Source organism: Acipenser ruthenus, chromosome 19, assembly GCF_902713425.1.
Source record: "Acipenser ruthenus chromosome 19, fAciRut3.2 maternal haplotype, whole genome shotgun sequence".
Lineage (NCBI taxonomy): Eukaryota > Metazoa > Chordata > Actinopteri > Acipenseriformes > Acipenseridae > Acipenser > Acipenser ruthenus.
The window spans coordinates 1,309,023-1,330,280 of record NC_081207.1 but is presented as its reverse complement, the minus strand read 5'-3'; the positions used below and the strand labels follow the sequence as shown (position 1 = coordinate 1,330,280).

The 21,258-nt window shown below is 43.3% G+C and overlaps 1 protein-coding gene across 6 annotated transcripts in view; it reads right to left on the bottom strand.

Annotated features, from left to right (window-relative positions):
• Positions 1 to 21,258, bottom strand: part of LOC117424528 (testis-expressed protein 2-like) — a 48,117-nt gene that overhangs the window by 16,559 nt on the left and 10,300 nt on the right. For 4 of the 6 annotated variants that reach the window (XM_034040934.3, XM_034040937.3, XM_034040931.3 and 1 more), the window contains 6 exons: positions 11,850 to 13,536; positions 4,759 to 4,959; positions 3,370 to 3,748; positions 2,943 to 3,193; positions 2,334 to 2,474; positions 2,088 to 2,187 (listed from right to left, as the gene is read on the bottom strand). In XM_034040934.3, coding sequence (XP_033896825.3) covers positions 2,088 to 2,187; positions 2,334 to 2,474; positions 2,943 to 3,193; positions 3,370 to 3,748; positions 4,759 to 4,959; positions 11,850 to 13,511 — 2,734 coding nt within the window. In that variant the 5' untranslated portion in view covers positions 13,512 to 13,536. Of the gene's footprint in view, positions 1 to 2,087; positions 2,188 to 2,333; positions 2,475 to 2,942; positions 3,194 to 3,369; positions 3,749 to 4,758; positions 4,960 to 11,849; positions 13,537 to 14,620; positions 14,732 to 21,258 lie in introns of all 6 variants that reach the window. The other 2 variants (XM_034040932.3, XM_034040938.3) reach the window with 2 other exon arrangements.

Here is a 21,258-nt window from a genome sequence, read left to right as displayed (position 1 = left end):
ATGCAAACCGTGAATTAGCAAACGTCGTCATCGCTTCCTGCAAAGAATGCAATAAAGAGAAGCCATGGGGCATTTCTCCACACGCGGCCTCACGGAGAGGAAGTCTTTTCAACAGGTGCTAAATTATTAAGCGCGAGTTTAAAAAATCCTTGAGCCTGCTGTCAAAAAAAAAAAAAAAAAAAAAAAAAAAAAAAAAAAAACACATCTGCACGACCCAGAGGAGGCTGGGAGCACCGAACACAGACTGCGAGGGAGAGAATCGTAAAAAAGCCAAATGCAATTATTCTCCACTTATCTATGAATCATCCTTTGTTTTTGATTACCGAGTGCTGTGCAGTCCCTTGCATTTGTTTGGCAGCCATCCCCTATGGCAGGTCTCTACTTGAATAAAAGGCACCGTTCAGTTTAATGCATTTGCATACCAAACTGTATGCAAATCAGCGCTAATCCACCCCGAAATGACACTGTTCCATTTTAGCTAGCTGACATCTCCAACTCTCCTGCATCCCAGAAAATAAAACAGTACATATGAATTGAAAATACTGTGTATGTTACATAAACGGATTACACTGTGTTTTAATGCATCATATACATGCTGGAGCACTGTCACAAAGGCACTGCATGCCTGTGACAGGAAAAGAAGGAACCTCTGGTGTAATCCACCTTGCCGACCGCTGGCAGCGTTGTGTAGGACTGTCCGGACTCAGGCCAGACCAGCAGCGTCTGGGGATACAGGAGGTTATGGGTCTGGCTCGACGCGGAACTGCAAGGCTGTTGAGGCCCGCAATTGCAATCAGCTGTGTTGTGCTTGCAGATTGGCGGAGGCGAGGGCACGGGCTGATTGCAGAGGCGAGGCTCGGGAGTATTTAGGCTGCGCAGTTCCAACCTTCGGGTTCCCAATCCTGTCCTAACGGAGACGTGCTACGTATCTGTTTGTTGATTTGTGTTTTGCAGCAGAACCTGAGTGACCCACAGCGGCGTTTGCTAAATCTCGGACAATCTGCTGTTTGTCCAGGAGCATAGGGCTGCAACTTTAAATCACCTCGGGAGGGGGCCAAGGTAGCCAGCCGGGAGGATACCCCCTGCTGGATTGCGGACGATTGACACGCCTGCTTTATTTTGTTTATTAACTGTATTTTTAACACTGGATTTATTCACTTTATTTTCACGATTACCATTGCTTAGATTCGTGCTGGTTCTTTTAGTTTCGTTTTGTGCAATACAATACTGTTTACTGTGTTATAGTGAAATGAAACCCTGACCCGGATACTATTGTTGGTACAGTGTGGTATAGTGGTTAGGGCTCTGGACTCTTGACCGGAGGGTCGTGGGTTCAATCCCAGGTGGGGGACACTGCTGTTGTACCCTTGAGCAAGGTACTTTACCTAGATTGCTCCAGTAAAAACCCAACTGTATAAATGGGTAATTGTATGTAAAAAATAATGTGGTATCTGTATAATGTGAAATAATATATAATGTGATATCTTGTAACAATTGTAAGTCACCCTGGATAAGGGCGTCTGCTAAGAAATAAATAATAATAATAATAATAATAATAATAATAATAATAATAATAATAATAATAATAATAATAATAATACCAGGGTCATTTGGATTACAACCTCACTTCCGGTTTTCCTGTGTCGTTACTGCCGGGTCACCTTCACTCCTCCCACAAAGTCCACCACAATACTACGTAAGGGAACCCATGGAATACCCGAGAAATCATTTAATGTAACACTTACCCGCAATTCTTTCATGCATTATTATTGCATGGCCTCTTTTAAAAATTTATACAAGTTGAGTTACTGTATATTAAAATAAAAAATGCCTGCTGTTGAAAGTGCCCTTCGGTTCTGCAGACAATTCGCAAAAGATTTCTTACGAACTGACCCACCAAAAATAAAAGACAATTCTCATCTCATTGCATCTCCCTGCTTCAATCGGATGCATGGACATATATAGTAATAAAGTGAGGCAAGGGGAGACGGTGTGTAATCTGTGATTCTAGCAGTGCAGTATTGAAGCAGAGCGGACAGAAGCAGGACTGAACACATTCACTCCATGCTGTTTTAAATGCAACTTGCCTTGGTGATCGATGGAGGGCTTGGAGGCTTGCAGGATTTTTGGAACAGCGACTCCCATGTCCAGCTCTGTTAGAGTCAGTTCATTCATGAAGTACGGCAGCTGCAACACAAGAAACAACAAGCAATCATAACCTATTACTATTACTCTTCTTTCTCGTTTTGCAGAAATGGAGCTCTTACAAAACAAAAGTGATGTCTGGAAACAGAGACACCATTCCTTTGAAAAGGCCTGCTTTAGATACGCACCCTGATTTTGCTCAGCTTCATCTGGATCTTTTTGGACACAATGTCAGACCAGTACTTCTCTCCGAGGAAATCCCAGAATATCCTCCCTAGCAAAGCGTTGACCCAGGCCTCGGGCTCTTCCTCTAGCGGATTGCTTGGCAACTGGGATCAAAAGAAAAGAAAAGAATGATTTCTGCATTGGCTAAGATCACTTTGCAATGCTGTGGTGTCGGGCATCAAGGCTACAGGACTAGTCCATGCCTCTAATTCTGGTCTAAAAGTATTACTGCATTATCACTTCCACAGAGACAGTGAGCATTGAAAAGCAAGGTCTGCTGATTACCCTAAGCCAGGGCTGGCCAAACCTGTGCCTTCCACTCCTGGTTTTTGAACCAACCCAGTTCTAAACTGTTTCAATTGAACCAATAAAACGTCCTGACCCTGCAGTAGTTAATGATCTCATTTTACCTGTTAAACCTGGAGTGGAGTGGCCCTCCAGGACTGGGATTGGACACCGCTGCCCTAAGCATTTGAAGCACTGTTCATGTTTACGCACCACTATTTGACTATTTCTTTGCAGGTATGATTACCCCGCCCTGACCGCCTGGTAAGAGCGCAGGGTGCAGGTACCTTGCTGGCGGCGCTGGGGCTGCTGTCAGTGCTGTGGGCCGGGCTCTGGGCAGGGCTGCTGATGCTCTCCAGGGGGATGTATTTGGCCATGAACACGCTGTAGTCCAGCAGCATCTTCTGCCTCACGCTGACCGCCAGCTCCTTCTGCTTGGGCGGAGACACCACGTCCTCCACGCTGCCCTTGCTGCTGCTGCGGCTGTGCGTCAGCGCCCCCGACTGGCTGTTATTCATGCTGTGAGACGGGGCGAACCCTGGGAGAGCAAACGGGAAACACAGCGGGGCTCAGGGACACGTCACATGAGGGAAGGACAACATGACGGGAATGAGACCCCAATAAGAGCTGAGAACTTTGGAATGCAAGGAACATTTCAATAAAATGCATGTCAGTATTTTACCCTTTTTTTTTTTTAGTTTGAAACAATCTTACACAAGCTGCTGCTGCTGCTGCTGCTTTCTTTACCCGGCTTGTTTCCTGGTAAGCTGGATGCTTTCTTGGCCTCCGACTTGAGCCTGGAAGCCAGCAGGATCCTGCGGAACCACTCCTCCTTCTCCCTCCCCGTCCGACCGAAGAGGTACAGCGTGGGGTCCCTGTGGCTGGGCGGCTGGGCCGGCAGCCCCCCCTCCTGGGACAGCAGGGGCTGCTTCAGCTCTTCCCCTCCTGCCTCAACGCTCTCCTCCGCTCCCTCCCTGTCCCACCCCGCCTCCGCTTTCGACATGAAATCATCCTGCTTGCCCAGCTCGATGCAGATTGGGTACTTTTTGTTCCAAACCCTCTTCCGGGCCAGGCTCTGGGGCACAAGGTGAATCTTTGGAAACCATGACAAAAAAAAAAAAAAAAAAAAAAAACGAACAATAAATATACAGCCTGTTAACTAAAAACTGCCAGGGGTTTCTAGAGCCATACAAAAAAAAAAAAAAACAACTGCAAAACAAAATAAGTTTAGTTTACTAAATAGCAGCTGACTAAATAGTAGCAACTACTGCTTCAGACACCGTTTCAGCAGTTTTCTGCTCATTAAAACATCAATATGCTGCATTCTGACTGTACATTCTTCTACCTACGACTACAGATTGTCCTTGCAGCTTTTTCAAACCCATTCAATCAATCAATCAATCTTTATTCTATATAGCGCCTTTCATAGTGGACCACCATCACAAAGCGCTTTACAAGATACAGTAAAAAAACAATGCAAATACATTACATACAAGGCTAGGATTGTAAAGCATTGTGGATGCATATGTCATATAGAATCATATGAAGATACAGTGGAAGATGAGAAGTAGCCATGCTGTGAAGCTCAGGGAGGATAATATAGGGCTCAAGAACCACCTGGTGGCCTTGATCTAGAGAAATTCAATGAGTTTTGATAAAATGTTCCAGCAAAGTGTCTTTATCAATGTAGCCAATTAAGACCATAGCGATCACATCCCCGGAACCCAAACCACATGCAAATGTACCGTCTACCAAACGATTCATGATGGAAGACATTCAAAAGAACTGGAAATAAAAAACACATGTACTGCAACTCTCAGGTTGCGATAAAGAATATGAAAAGCATCCTTATTGAGATGTTCCTGGAAAGAGCCCGCTATGTAAAGCAACCGCTTTACATATGACTGATATGGTTGTCATTCGTTGTGACAAAAATCACCCAAAAAATGATATTTTGCATACCAAAAACGTTTGTACATCAGATGTGGTTTGCATTGAAACAGTGGATCACTGAGACATACAGAAGAGACAAAGGAGTGCAGTACTGGACAGCAGCCCCTGTATACACTACACTACAGGAGCAGGAGCTCCAGAACCACTCACCTTGCTGGCAGTGAGATCATAAATCTTCTGGCTGACGTAGGTGACGTCTGGCTTGGACTCATTGAAGGACGCTCTCCTGGAGATGTTTCTGTTGGGTTTGGAGAGCCTCAGCGTGGACCCCTCGAGTCGCACATAGACAGAGTGGGTCAGCGTGGCGTGGTACGTTTCCGGGTCGTAACTGGAGATTTCATTCATCCAGCCCTGTAGAGAAGCGAGAGCCCGGGGGTAAGAAGGTGTACAGTGCTGAACTGGCGGGGCAAACTGAAATCCGTTATAAAGACTGTAGAATCTGTTCAGCGTTAGACACACGGTTCAGGCCAGCGCGTTCATCAGCGCACTTTCAGATCTGCCCATGATGCCTCTTGGTAATTCCTAGAACTCTATTAAAAACCCTACAGTGCGAGGGCTTTCAGCTCTAGAGCTCCTTCACTTGTGAACTCACTTTCACACTGTATCCAGAATGCCTAAAGAAACATCTCTCTTTGATCTGGCCTGTTGCCAGCGAGCAGTCTGCAGCTCTTCTGGCTTGCTGTGTATTTGTGTAAAGTGCCCTGGGATGCTTGCACATGAAGGACACTATATCAATGAAACTGGTCTGGTATGTTATGGTGAGGCACTAGCTAAAATGTTTGTCTACTTGACTTAAGTTTCTCCTAGTTTTATCACCTTAGAAACCTGCTTATAACAGCCTTGCACAAGGGTGATGCAGCGTATACATACTGCATACGTGATAGGAGGCTGTGTGGTCCAGTGGTTAAAGAAAAGGGCTTGTAACCAGGAGGTCCCCGGTTCAAATCCCACCTCAGCCACTAACTCATTGTGTGACCCTGAGCAAGTCACTTAACCTCCTTGTGCTCCGTCTTTCGGGTGAGACGTAGTTGTAAGTGACTCTGCAGCTGCTGCATAGTTCACACACCCTAGTCTCTGTAAGTCGCCTTGGATAAAGGCGTCTGCTAAATAAACAAATAATGATAGAATACATGCCAGGGATGCAACCCAGGTGTTTCTTATTTTCTGTCCATCTCTTTTTCATATTTAAAAACTGAAATACTGTTGGAGCTTCTTCCTAGCCAAGCCTTGTGACCGGCTGGTTACAGTAAAGTGGAATTCAGAAGTTAAGTTACTTTCCCTGGGACATGCATTTTTGGAATGAGACCCCTCCAGTTTTGACGGCTGACCACGCATTTCGAAAAGCCCTACATGACGCATTGAGGATTATTCTGTTTCTGAGCTGATGGTTTTCTAAAACCCATTCAAGTATAAAAAGAGTTTTCAGGTCCCGATGACTCACCGAATGCAGAACAGCACAGCTCATTCTGCCCCTTGACGAGTGCTTGTTTATGACAGCAAAGTGATTGAGATTATATTTTCAATGTCCCTTTTCTCTGGTATTTGAATCCCAGCAAAGAGTAAATAGTAAGACATTAAAATACACCTATTATTTATTTATTTAATTTTTATTTAATTTATAGAGTGACCAATTATTATTTGTATTTATTTCCCCCCCCCCAATTTGGAATGCCCAAATATGCTTTTTCTCCTCACTGCAGCGAGTCCCCACACAGCACAGACGTTCTGAGGGCGTGTGAGCGTCCTCCGATCCCACAAGCCTAAAGCCAGAATCGCTTTTACGCCGAGCAATCCAGAGCAGAGGTGGGCGGGGCTACAGATCCCAGAGAACAGAGTTCAACCCCGCTTCTTATTCACGACACCTATTTACTCTAAAGAAGACATCAAAATTATGAAATAAAAAAAAAATGCTGCATGACTCTGGCAGAGATAAAAATCGGCTCTATTCGTTAAACTGTGTTAAACTTATTTTTCCTCAAATCGATCAGATCCAGCCTCCACTCCAAGGCTCACTGTCCTTACAATGGAGTGGGAGTTTACATCCCAGTTTGTATACAGCAAGTGTGAAATGAGTGTCATTTACAGCACACACCCTCCCTCACATAACAGACATATAACCCCTGGCTGCATGCTACACCCAACAGTGCTATAGCTTTATGGCTAACCCTGTCTGAGCTGTGGCTCAACTCATAGTGAAAGCTCCCACGCCTTGCAGTTTTAGCCTTTGAACGCACAGTAACCCATAAACCCAGCATCCATCGGGCAGCAGGCTTCTCGTGCACACCAGGGGTTGTATTTTCATCTTTACTCCTTTCATGAACTCCTATTTTCAAACACCTGTTAACTACAAAAAAAAAAGTTTATATTTCCAATTCTCTTCAGTACTCTCAAGCTGTTTTGTATTTCATTTTGTAGAAAAAAAAAAAAAATGAACTTGATTTTTTTTTTTTTTCCCCTTTAAAAAAAATTAGGAGTTAATTAAAGTAGATGAAACACTTTGGACCCTGAGGCAGATTCTCTTCATGTTCCCTGCAGCTGCATCAGACCGACACAACACAACACTCGAGATTCCTACAGGGCACACAGTGCTCAATAACCCTTACTGTCCGCCCACCAGCTGAAGAGGATTTCAGAGATTCAAACTGAAAACACAACACCACTACATAGCACTTACAGATGGTAAAAGCACAGTGGAGGGCAGCGAGTCATGGGGTAAGTGGGGTACTGAACCACTTGATGTGGAGCAAATTCCGAATGTCAAGTTGTTTTTTCGGATTAGAATCATGAGTGCAATTTAAAAAAAAAAAAAAAAAAATCTAACATTATTTTTTTGCAACTGCTTCTTTCCTTTTAAAAGAACTCCCAGAAGCAATCCCTGCTTTTCCCAGGATTCACTTTCATTGTCTCTGCAATGCTCCTTCATCATGTGATCTCAGAGGAAGTGCAGGAATATATACCACTAATTGATACAAAAAAAAAAAGCATTTAAAAATCCAGGCTTAAAACGATGTGATAATGCAAGACCTTCAAAGTGGTGGTAATTATTTTATGAGCTCTGTGTTCTTTTAAGTGCAGAATTAGTGGGACAGAGAAAAAGAATACCGAACCATCACCAAGCCAGCAAATCTACAGGTGTCACTCTCATTTCAATGTTTCTCTTAACGGAACTGACCTAGTGGACGCTTCACAATCCACTTCCTGTTCCTGCATGCTCTCGTGCACAAACCTTGAAAGGCAGGTTGCATTCCGAGCAGCATTTCAATCAGAAATAAAAGTTCGGCTCCATTTGTTTAAGCCGATAGACAGCAAGGCGTGCACAGAGCAGCGCTTCTACACTGTTAGAGATATTTGTCTGGGGGGAAGGAGATTCACTTTACAACTTCAAAACACAATCTGAAGAAAAGTGGAGCAGCTTGTCCTTTCGACGAGGTGAATTTTTCAGCGTCCGCGTGGAAAATGTCACTTTCCTAGCTGTCGCTTGCTTTAGTATCGTCTCCCCTTTTATTTCTGTAAGTCTCACAAACAGAATTATTATTGCAGCTAATCTAACAGAGCAAGAAAAGAGCCAGACAGTGAGTGCCGGCAGACAGCAGGCAACAATCACCTGGTTTTAATGGTATCCTTTTCCTGGGCGGCTTCCATCAAAAGATATGTTTTAATCATTACATTTCACTGCCTTTTCAGTGTCGACAAGCCTGCTCTACTGGCTGTTTTCCTTGACCCCAGCAGTGCAGATTACTATTATTACAGTTAAAACGGTTTTTGAAAAAAAATGGATTTCTTTAATCACGCCCCTCGCCTCTTTGGAATTCAAGTGGTTCTTGGATTTAGGTCAGAGCGAACATACAGGCTACAGACACACACACACACACACACACACACACACACACACACACGGACGCACAGACACACACACGGACGCACACACACAATATATTTGTATTTACTTATTCCAGCTCAAATTGAGTGCTTTCCATTGCCTTTGCTTTCCATCCGTCCTGGCTGCTAGTTTCGTTCCGTGACACGAGCACTATATGACTGTAATCCCTCTGCAGCGCACCTAATTCAAGCGCTATTCAAGCGCTATTTTCTTTTTAATACCATCATCTTCAGGGAACTTGATTCATTCTTGCTGACTCGTTGCGAGCCCTGTCCAATCTCCCTACTGTCGGTTTTCATTGCAATGACTCCCCCAGGCCGAGGCCGACAGCTTGGAATGATCATTCCTGAACATGTTCAAATACACAAGCTAATCAACGGTTACCTCTTTTTTCCCAAATCCCCCCGAAGCTCCTTTATAGCTGAAGCCCAGGCCGCTATCAGAAAGGAAATGACATCTGAATGGCTGAATTAACAAGGATTTACCAGCCGACAGGCCACCTCCTGCAAAAAGTGATGGCATAATCCTACAGCATTGCTGCAGCTGAGCTTCATTCGAACGGGAATCGGGAGATCCTGAGTTCTCTATAATACCGACGCTGCATTCGCAAAACATGCAGGAGTTTCTTATTATAATGCTACAGTACTAAAAACCCTGCAGTATGGTCCTGTATTGGTTCTTTAGAGTATTGTAATCTGTCAAGTGTTATTTAATCTGTAATATTTTGTATTTAATTATATCCTGATGTAACTATCACTGACACTGTTATCTGCTCCGTTATTGAATCGTATTTTGTCATATACTTGTACTTGGTAGAACCAAAGTCATTGTATTTATCTTGCTCTTAATTGTATTAATACTTGTACTGTGATTCTTGAAATGTATTTTTGTTTACGACTGTAAGTCGCCCTGGGTAAGGGCGTCTGCTAAGAAATAAATAATAATAATAATAATGATAATAATAATAATAGGGAGGCAATGACCATTAATTTTATCTTCAGTTTAAATGGATTATTATTATTATTATTATTATTATTATTATTATTATTTTATTTATTTATTTTTTTAAATCATAATTATTGATCTGATTTCCCAATATCCTTTTTTTTTTTTTTTTTTAACCCCTGAGCAAACCCAGTTTTATTCTGTGCATCCGTTGACAGTTGGGAGAACATGTCAAGAAGTTTCTGAAAAAAAAAAAAAGTGCACAAAGTTGATTGCGTATGACTGTGGTACAGAAGTTAGGAAGGTAGCTTATCGGAGTTCTGTACCGCGCAGACGTGAGCTGTCGTGTAAGGTGTGCAGACAACACAGACAGGACTGTGGACTTGGATGTCCTGATGCCCTGGGGGGGTTCGGGGGACGGGGGACGGGGACCATGTGTTCAATTTGTACAGAAGCACTGGGGCAGGGATTTCAAATGCATTACTATAGCAGCACCCAACAGATTTGGGGGGAGATACAATAGTATTTAAACCTTGACACTGTCTAGAGTTGGCACAATCCTCGATAATCTACGCTTGCAATCAATCATTCTGATTGATTCCGCCCATCTTCCACTCGATTTACTGTATCATTGTATTTAACAAAGTTACAAGGGGGTCAGAATCCTAGTATCACAATTTTGTTGTTTTTGTAACGTTGTCTGAAACTATAAGGCGTATGAGAGAGAGGGAGAGTCCTGGAGAACAAGACACTAACTATAAGATACTCTGCACAGCTGATCAGTAGAAAAGCTGTTCAGCTGTATCTCTGGAAGCCCTGAGAAGATCAGTTCAATCCCAATCTCTCTCTGCTGAAATAAAGAATGAATCTTCTTTGCAGTGCTTGAGCTCTTTAAAAGAACCGACACACAGTCTGTACAGTATGCTCCAGAGAAAACCATGCGAGTGTGCACAAAGAAGCACTAAACTGTTTTTATAAACCAGTTAAAACTGCACGCTTGAGTGTATAAGCGGTACTGCTCCAACATATTATCCTGATCCCCACCACCATATTAATTTCACCAATAAATAAAAAACTCCTGGACGAAATTGAAAATGCACTTATAAAAAGCACAATTATACTGCACCATCATTTACAGTGCTGCACATTGCCCCAGGCACACTATAAAACCAATATGCTATAAATTCCACTTTGATGCCTTGACAGTAAAACTATTCCGTTTCAGCTCCCGACAGGACGTCAATTTCCTGTCTTAATTATAGTGTTATAAATAATGCTATACTCATTTGGCATCATTTCTCTCACTTCCTATCCGGAGAAGCGAAACATTTTGATTCTGGTACTGGTACACAACAGGTTTCCACTGCTCTGATGATATTGTGCATTCTACATGCCCTAAAATGAAAGTGAGTCCAATACTGTACATTGGAAAAGAGAAGAGATGTTTCAGTATATTGGAAAATATATTCATTGCAACATACGTTTTCCTTAATTGCAACACATCACAATATATTTATCAAAAATATTCTGCAATATATTAGATTCCATGGTGAATCTGTCACCAACTGAAGATTATCTGATAAAGATCGTTTAGAAGGAGGATAAAACCTCCCAAATGGTGCAGGCTACTGTCCAAACTGAGAAGCTGAATAAGACCCGTCTTAGAAAATATATTGCAGCACAGAGACCGACAGACCGCTACATTTGTACATGCTGGTATGCAGTGTGTTTAAGTGTGGTGCTGTCTGGATCTGGGAGGGGTGTGATACAGTGCTGGAGAAGGACAGTAATTGCTAATAGAATGAACGTGGTGGGGGGGATGCTCGTTTTCAAAGTGATTAATAATGCATAGCACGGGCCTGAAGAAAGCTATTTCAAAGGGCTTGTCTAATTTCCCAGAAGCACACTTCTTAGACCTTTTCATTTTTCTTTGTCAAAAGAATACTTTTTTTGCAATCTAAATCTACATCTACAGCAGACAGGTTTGCCCCAGTTGGAAAGTAAAAGCTCTCCTGGTTTAATAAAGTAGTTGCTCTGGTTTCACGGCTATATAATACAAACCCATGAGAACATGTGTGGCTGTGCCATGAATCCAAACAGCTGTAGCACAGCCAGGACCTGGCATGAAACGTACCTGTTCCCCGGTATAGTGCATACTGCAGCGCACCGTTCTAGGATTACCACGCTGAACGACAGCATGGCTTAACGGAGCTCAGATCAGGGCTTAAACATGGTGCAAAGTAAGGCAAGGGATCCATCACCTGCTGTCCACCAACAAGTATATTCAGCGGTATTAGCAAACTAATCTAAAGAAAAGGTTTTGGCTTACAACTTAAAATTAATTTTATGCTTGGGCCATGCTTGAAAACCTTCGATCTGAAGCACAAGCGCTGAGCAAACAACAAGGCACACCCACCTTAAAGATCCCGGGCTCCTTGATATCCAAGTGCGCAGTGTTCCACTGGTGGCCCCTGCGCTTGCCGCACTTGTGAAGACGCGCAGAGCTCCTGGGCGCCACCAGCCACACGACCCCGATAGCGATCATGAACCCGACCGCAGCTCCCAGCAGCAAGCCGCTCACGTAAGTAGGCAAAGGCAGTACAAAGTAGGCATACACAAGCGCGATGAGAGTGAGCAAGGTTTTGAGAGGTATGCTGGGCAGTGGCTCATCATCAACATCGGGCTCATCTTCACTGCAGACGTCCGTGCTTCCTTCTTTACGCGCCACCGCGCTGGAGACCTCTGGTTTGAGTCCGTCGCTTTCCGTTTCGAAGTCCAGGTCAAAGTCTTCACTGTACAGTTCGCAAAACTCCTCGTCCTCTTTGCTGGCCAGCTCAGACAGAGAGCACTTCTCCATCACCGAAGACGGCATCCTAATGTTCTTCGTGCCGCCGCCTAGCAGGCTTTTAGCGTCAGGGTGCGCATCTCTCCCCTGCTCCTCCAAGCTTGAGGAGCTTTCAATCCTGCCAGGGAACGAATCCCCCGGCAGACACTCGCCCTCCGAGTCACACTCCTCCTCCTTGATGCTGTAGTTGTTATTGTTCTCCAGGTGTCCGTTCAAACTGGCGAGGTTCGAGAGCTCGGAGGCGCTCGAAGACAACGCCTTGGGCTTGCTGCTGCTGCTGCTGCTCTCGTCACCCATCATCTTGCTGAGGAGCTGGAAAGGTTCGTAGATCACCTCTGAGAGGCGCCTCTTGGTGTCCTCGATCTTGGCCTCCACCTCGGTCACCTTGAAGAACGAGGAGCGTCCGTCCGAGGGGGAGGTGAGGGGGGATGAGGGGGCAGTCTTAGAGTCCCCGCCCGTGCTGCGGGGCTGGGTGAACTGCTTGAAGAGGTGCAGGTTCAGCCGGGAGTCCGGCGAGCGGTACGACACAGAGTCCACGTCCGACCTGTAGGTGTCAGTGGACAGGGACTTGACCAGTGTCTTCATCAGGTGCCGGTGCCTCAGCGTGGGCGCGGGCTCTTTGGGCTCCACGTCGGAAGTGAGAGACTTGACAAGGCTCATGAAGGGCTTGGTGCTGGGGAGGGTGGACACAGGCGTGCCGAAGGGGAGGGCCGCCGATTTGGACGGGGAGGAAGAGGAGGACAAAGTGCTCACGGTGACAGCGGCAGTTGCTGTTTTGTGTTCCGAAGGCCAGGAAGAGCTCCCCAAGCTTGCAGAAGAGATCATGTGGGCTGGCGATGGCGACAATATGGCCACAGCTGTGCTGGAGACGTGTGGCACGGATGGGAAGGTGGAGAACTCGCTTGGCACCGCTGCTGCTGAAGAGGAGGGTAGTGTTGATGAGGCCACTGGCAGGACAGCCACGCTAGCTGAGGTAGTGGGATCATGCTCAAACACAAGCTCTTCCTTGGCTTCGAGGGCAGTTACAACGCTTTGGTCGCCCAGCTCCTCCGTGGAAGAATCTCCGTACAGCTCCTCTTCCTCCTCCTCCTCTTCCTCCTTCCCAAAAGCAGAGAAGTGGATGGTGATGGTCTCTGTTGACAGGGAACGCTGGACCTGCAGTTTGGGGGTGGTCGGCTTCTTTGAGGACATTGCACCTGTTCTTTCTGCATGGCTACTGCTCGGACTTGTCATTGCAGTCCTACAGATGTGTCACAGTCTACAGAAAAAAATAAAGAGAGAGAGAGAAAGAAATGAAAAGAGTATCAAATCAAATGTGACACACAGCCAAGAGCTTGTCTATTGCTGGGTTGAATTGATGGCTTTCACAAAGAATCCCTTTTGTCTGGTTTTAAAAAGGTGACGAGAAAACAGAACCAGCTGCATGAATCAGCTGCCCAGTGCCCACCCTCTCCCTCAAGCACGCATTCCAAAATCTGCAAAGCTCCAAATCTAGCTGGCTGGTTATTTGGAATCTTTTGGGGGTGCCAGAATTTCTCCACACAAAACCCAAGACCTGGCATGTGTTCAGGAAACTGAGGCACTGCAGGTTACTCTGATTCTCGTCTGCCACAGTCCCCCCTGCTTAAGATGTTTTTTAAAATACTGGGGGTTGAGAAATAGTGATAATGCACTTTATACCCAAGATACTCCCTAAACACCTGTGTGAATCCTAACAGAATGTGTCTAGAAGAAAAAAAAACATGGCTATAACAAACCTAGTAAGTGCTGCAACATGTCCTATTAAACAAGCAGTGCCGAGAGGGGATGCCATGTGACACCGACATCCTCAAATCACCATGTCTTTATCATCTCCTTATTTTAACAAGATTATGCAAATTAAATCCCATGCCCCTGAATGATGCAGCCAGTAGTAATGAATAAAGCAAAAAATAAAAATCAATAAAAATTTCCAAATTGATCATGACTATAAAGCTAAGAATATATGCATTGATCTTTCTGCTGGCAGGTTTGTCTTGTTAAAAAAAACAACAACTGCGATTGCATACTGCAATCAGTCATGATTTTATACCTTGCAAAGACAGGCTGCATGGAAGAGCAGCCCTAACTACTGTATGGTATCCCTGAAAGCAGCTGATGTCATTACTCAGGTTCCTGCCCTGTTAACACAGGGATGGGAATAAGACTCCTGTTGCATAGCAGGTTGATCCATTCCTGGTTTTACTATGAGTTTAGTAAGACACACCTGAGCTTGTTACTGTACCTATACACGGTGGCTAATCAAGCTTGTATTAATATCTGGAGTGGATGAATGCTATGCAATAGGAAGCTGCATTCCCCACCTTACACCCTGCCTTGCTTGCTGTTGCAGTGCCTTCTCTTGGGGACCTGCAGATTTTCATTAGCAGCTCCCAGTACAAGCAGACACCTATCAGAGGCTGACAGACAGAGAGCTAGTCAGAGGGGGGAAAAAAAACAAAAAATAAATAAATAAATAAAACTATTTGCACAGTGGATGCATTGCTCCCTTCGTCTACTTCTCCATTATCTCTAACAAAGAAAACGCAACACCTACAAAAAATACAAAGTCACTGTAATGTGGACTGCATCCAGCAACTACATATATATTTGTCAAAGCAATCCACTGTGTTCTGTTTATCCCAATGCCACATGTGTTTGGATGTGTTTTGATTCAACAGACACTGCATTTTAAAGTAATCTTTACAGGTTCATTAACTGAGACTCCATTGTCAGCGGCTGTACTGGACCCACAGGTCACTGTCTGTCTGCAGCGATTTCTAAAATAAGACGTCTCGTTGACCTCAGAAAACACAACGGCTAGGCCAGTGGCACTCCAAGCTCCACATGGTAAAACAAAAGGAAAAGATGTTTTTACTGTACTCTGGGTACATATAATACGTGGCACGTCCAGCAGTGATTGTAATTTCTACCTTACTCTTGATTAAATGTACAGGGCTTAGATGTAATAGAGATTGTTGTTGTTGTTGATCTGATGTGTATTTTTCATTTCTAAGTCATTTAATTAATTATCAGAAGAGCCGACGGCAAAAACACATATAATTTGAAAATAGCTGCATTCGATATTATTATTATTATTTGTTTATTTAGCAGACGCATTTATCCAAGGCGACTTACAGAGACTAGGGTGTGTGAACTATGCATCAGCTGCAGAGTCACTTACAACTACATCTCACCTTGCTCTGGGTCACAGAATGAGTCAGTGGCTGGGGTGGGATTTGAACCAGGGACCTCCTGGTTACAAGCCCTTTTCTTTAACCACTGGACCACACATCCTTTACAGGTATCACTTCACCCACAAACACTGAGCGGCTGTACATTTATTTTAATTACATTTGTGACTTGATCTGAAGGCTTTCCATCGGAAACAATGGCCTTCTGTTGACGTGAATTCAAAACATAAAACATCTTGACAGAATGAACCTTCTGTGTATTTAATTACATTATTTTACCAGGAAAACTAAGTTCAGATATTCTAGGAAGACAGCAAAAAGCATACCCACATACCTTCAGCAAGCAGATTATACAACAAACACAAAACACTACAACGAAACCAAGAAGAACTGAAGGTAAAAAAGGAAACTGAACAGTACAGCCTTACCTACAGTTAAACATTCTCCAGAAATGTGTGGCTTTCTGGATATAAAGACCAAAAAGGGGGTACTGGGGACACGGTTTGCAGAACAGGTCACTATTAACTTGGTGTACAGTAAAGGGCTTTCACCAATAGCTAACTTTCTGGTAAACATTGACAGCCGAAATTGCTCCTTTCCAAGCCCAACCCCACAGACACAGGAGTGGGACAAAGAAGCAGCAGCAGCAGCAGCAGCAGCAGCAGCATGTACTGGAGCCTACTGATTAACCTGCAATGCAAACAGCACCCCATGTATGGGGAGGTCCCCTAATACATACAGCTGCATCTCCCTGTTGCAATTCACCGCATTGGAAATGTGATTTTTTAATTTAATTTAATTTTTTTAAACAGCGTTATTGTCAACTACATTTTTAGCCTTGTAAAACTTTTAGCCATGTTGTCCTCGATTGCACTGCAGTAGAAAAATATATATATATGATTGTGGGGTCCATTCTACTGATTAAAGCAGCAAAGTGACGGTTTGAAGAAAAAGCTTGGATCACTGAAAATATATCATTGTTTGAACGAAGAACATATTGTAGGTGTTATAAAAAAAATAAAAGAAATGTATTTGCATTCAGTAATTTCATGTACTTTTAGATCACTGTAATATACCCATATATTAACACTCACTCACCTGCCTAATTTATGCAAGAAGAATATACGAACATAGAAACCTAACTCACATTAGGGCTTGATCCTTTGGCTAAGCAAACTGTACATTAGGCAAATGCTGCTTTAATTATCCTACCAGTACAACCTGCAGCAGAGATGAACAGGTTTTACACATTTGACAAACAAATTGCGATGCAAATTCTACCACAAGCCATTACTGTATACTGCTTGGGTAAGTAGCTTCATATGTGAATGTTTTAAATTGAACTGAAATGTAATAATTGTCACTGTACTGTACCTGAATATCCTTTTTGAGTACTTCTTTACGCCAAAGAAACACTGTAACGTGATATGGTGGGGGGTTGAAAGGTCATTGCACTGCACGTGATTTATTTTACAATCAGGAAACACTCAAAAAGGAGCCGGAAATTAGGATTCTATGGGGTGAGATGAGGGATTCAGATGCAGAAAAAAAATTCTTAATTCTGCAACAAAAACTAAGACCCAAATCAAAATGATTATTTAAAAAGTTCAGGGAATGGTTAAAAAACAAATGTTAATCAAATCTTCTAACCCTTTAACAAAAAGAAATGTGCTCCAATTTGAACCCTTTCCAAGCCCCAGCGCATCGCAGCCCTGAGAGTAGGAGGCTAAGTGGTGGGTGCTGTCTGCACAACAGCTGGGCTCTGTCAAGGACTGTCACATGCCGCTTGCATCAGCGATGTCATTGGGGGTAAAAAACTAAATTAACTTCTTATCTGAAAACAAAAACAACAACATTCCACTCGGTTCATGTTAAACTGTATAAACTAACTGGAAAACTGTTGCTCTGGAAACACCACAGCAACTCAATACAAATGGACTGTTTGTTCCCAGCAGAAGATGCAAATAAAAAAAACAAACTGCTTGCAAAAATGAGTGCACAAATCATTCATTGTGTTTACATGCAAACAGTGATCCGAATACATAGTCATAGAGACAACACACCCCTTTTATTAAAGTCAGGGTTAGTTTAGGTTGCACTTTAGTAAGGTGCCTTCGCGTGGATGATACAGACAGCATGTGCAGAGGATTATGTACAGCAGTCCTCTCAGTATTCAGAAATTGCTTTCCCGGTATTACTGTATTTCATACATGAAAGAGAAAGATGGCTCAGTATATGATTCGCTTTCAGTAATTCTTAACCTTGAGATCAGAGCCCCAAAATAACTTATTTATTAAGCTGGAAAACGGAGCAGCTAGTCTTAGTGTTTCAGCAAAGATGATTCAAAGGAATTAATTTCTCTGGATTAGAAGGCTTGCCTAAATTGGATTCAGAGTGTGGCGACCGTAAATCAAACAATAAGCCATCTGAACTGCTCAATAGATATAGAAAACCACATGAGGTGATTCAGCTGCTGTGCCTACTTCCTTCGAGTTCCTAATAAAATGACCGCGTTGTATACAGTAGATGTGCACATACGTTTCTAAACAGAGAGATTCAGACCAGGCATACTATACCCATATGTTTTGTAAATGAACATCCTAATGTAGCAATGATGGCTCAACACACTCACTCTCCCTACTTGAATGTTCTGTGCGTTGGAGGTGTCGTCTAGCTTGGCCGTGATTACAGCACACTGCAATTAGCAGGAAGGAATGACGATTACTCGAGAGATGAACTGTTTGCTTTGAAGTCTCGGAGGCTGTAGCAAGAACCTTTGATTCACCTCCACCCCCGACAGTAGCTCATCACAGGACTCACCAGAAAACAACCTGAAAAGTATTATACAGATTATTTACAGTACGGACCAATAACTGTAAGACACTTCAATCATAGGCTACGTAGATTCATAGGAGAAGCCTTGAGAGAGCTACAGCAGCATCGAATAACTTTTTCATATTCGGTGGTCAAAAGATGTATTGCTACATCTGTCTAATATATAAATACGCTTGTCAAAGAACTTTGGTATTTCTAGATTACTTACGCAGTGAAATTCAAGATTTAAATATAAAATCGAATGTGTTAAGTTTCTTTTTAATAATGCTACCTATATTGTGTATCACGATTAGAGGCTGGTTTTACAGTCTCCGATCAACAATAGCGGACTGACTGTGGGTATGGTAGCTAGTCTAAGATCAGTGCTAATTGGGGTCTGTGAAACAGGCTGCTTGTGTTTATGGATGACGTGCGGCTCCCCACCAGCAAGCTTGAAGGCACTGTCCTGTTTGGCACAGACTCTGTCACTGAGCTCAGCTCCCTCTGGGGACATCGGCACACTTGAGTTTGTTTCCCTGGCGACAGGATGACGCGGGTACACTCAGCTTCTCAAGTGACTGCACACCTCAGAGCAACAGCAAATCAGCCCTGCTAATTTAGTCATTTAAATTTCCATTAGCAGCGACCCGCCGGCTACACCCCTGGGGGGGGGGGTCTGTCAATCACCGGTCTGTTAATTAAACAGACTGACAGTCGTGGCAAACGAATTTCCACTCCGCTAGCAAACGCGACGTTGACATTTCACAGCCGGTCTCAACTCACTGCTCTGCTGCGGAACGGCGAGGAACACAGCGCTTCTCTGTGCTTCTCCTCCTCTATTAGAGCTGTTCGGAATAGAGATGACTAATATAGAAACTAGCAGCATGCAGCCTGGAGTTATACTGTAACCAAGGCTGCAGGACAATCAGCACTCAGAAAAAACCTAAGATCAGCGTACTGGGTCACAGAGTACCAAAGTGAGATTAAAATCAGGCGTTTGGACAGGTTGCATTGAGAATAGTTATACCGTGTCAGTGGTGAGGACAGGGGTGTTGAAGGGATTTGTAATGGAGAGTCGCTGGGATCCCAGGAGCAGGGACACTGCAGACGTGGCTCCGTGCAGCACTCACAGCTCTCATGTGTGATAAATGAGATTGCAGCAAGATTGTTCAAAAACTTCAATAGGGTTCTGCAGTTACACAATTTTTTTTTTTGCATGTTACCGAATTACCCAACTCGCAGGGACCAAAAAGAGTTACAAAAAACAAAACAAACAACTGTACTGCCCGAGCATGCTGGCAATTTAATGACAGCAGCACATCTCTGATCGAACTTTGTTAGCCTTTAAGAGAATTCAAACTGTGTGCCCCCCATGTAGAGCTTTACTCAGACAGTTCTGCACTTCCGTTTCAAAAATCACCCTACAGCAGCTTTCTCTTGCAGTATTACTTCAGCCTGCTTGGCACTTACAGGGAATATTTCCATCTTAAAAGTCATTTAGCAGGGTGTTGAATTTTGCTGCAGAAATTTTTTTTTTTATAAAAAACAATTCCGGGCTTAGACTCCTGCTATGCAAGCTAAAGTCCTCCAGCAATGAAGTGCAGCAATTTACACCAAACATGCGGACAGCTGCAGGTACAGAGATGCACAAGTAAGGCATTTTGTTTCATTGAACCCAACAGCACCTACTGTCCCCATTCGTTATGAAAGCCATGCCCCTAACTGGCAGTAATGTAGCACGGCAATGCTGTTCTGGTGGTCTCAGGATTGAGAATAATCGTTTCCATGCCAACATCACAGACTCGCTTTCTCCCCAAACAGGACTGTCCTTGTTGCTGCTGTGGTGTTGCTAACTATATCATGAAAAAGCAGCATGGTCTCATTTGAATACTTCAGCCTACACTGAGTCTTCAGCAGTCACAGCCCTGTCTGCTTAGTATGAGGCTGGTGCATTACACACCCCTATTGATTTCAATCCTAGATCACTGCTCCAGCTGTATTACTGCTTCTTCATTAGGCTTTATAGACTGCGGGTACACGCAATGTATTACGCAAATTGTTGTGCACAAGTCTAAAATTAAATATTTTTTAATTTAAATTATATATTTTTTAAAATCCTCCTGTAATAGTGTTCATTGTAATGGCAAGATCTGATATGAATGTTTATACTTCTGTCCGTCTTGAATGGTCCACCTGTAGCTGGATTTTTACTTTGTGAATAGTGCCACCTGGTGACCACATGTTGCTTCTGTGCTATTCCTTTTTTTTTTTTTTTTTTTTTTTTTTAGAGAATGTTAGATCTGAATATTGTACAGTATCACTACATTGTGTCTTTATAAGAGTTTGAAACTACAAAAAATACGATTGATAGCCAGCAATCATCTATTTTGTTCAGTCATAGAAACACTACTAATACTGTACTACTACTAATATTATTATTATTATTATTATTATTATTATTATTATTATTAACACACATGTATTGCCTTTCATCATAAATAATCCTGAGAATAAAACAACATCCCAAAGGAACCCATTAAAAAGTTTTATAATAAAATAAAAAAAAAATAAACAAATCCCAGCAGTAACACGGCTGGGGTTTTGTCTTGAAGAACCAACATGCAATCTGATGTACGCATCATACATCTGCATGACAACATGCCACATGGAGGAGACGATCACGAGCTGTTCCGTGATGATGTCACTGCATAACACATGACCTACAAGAAGACGAACCAGGATGTGAGATTAAGCTTTTACCCGGCAGGAGAGATGCATTAGTAATTCAGTATTTTAAAAGGCTCCCCATTTACTTTCAAGCGTCATTTTCAGTACTACAAGAAACCTTCGCTCTCCTTAATTAAAGCCATTACTGTAGATCTCCAATTTCTTTTTTCCTCATTGCGACAAAAATCCCCAAGCGGACGTGGACAAAAATATGGGGCTCTGTCGTC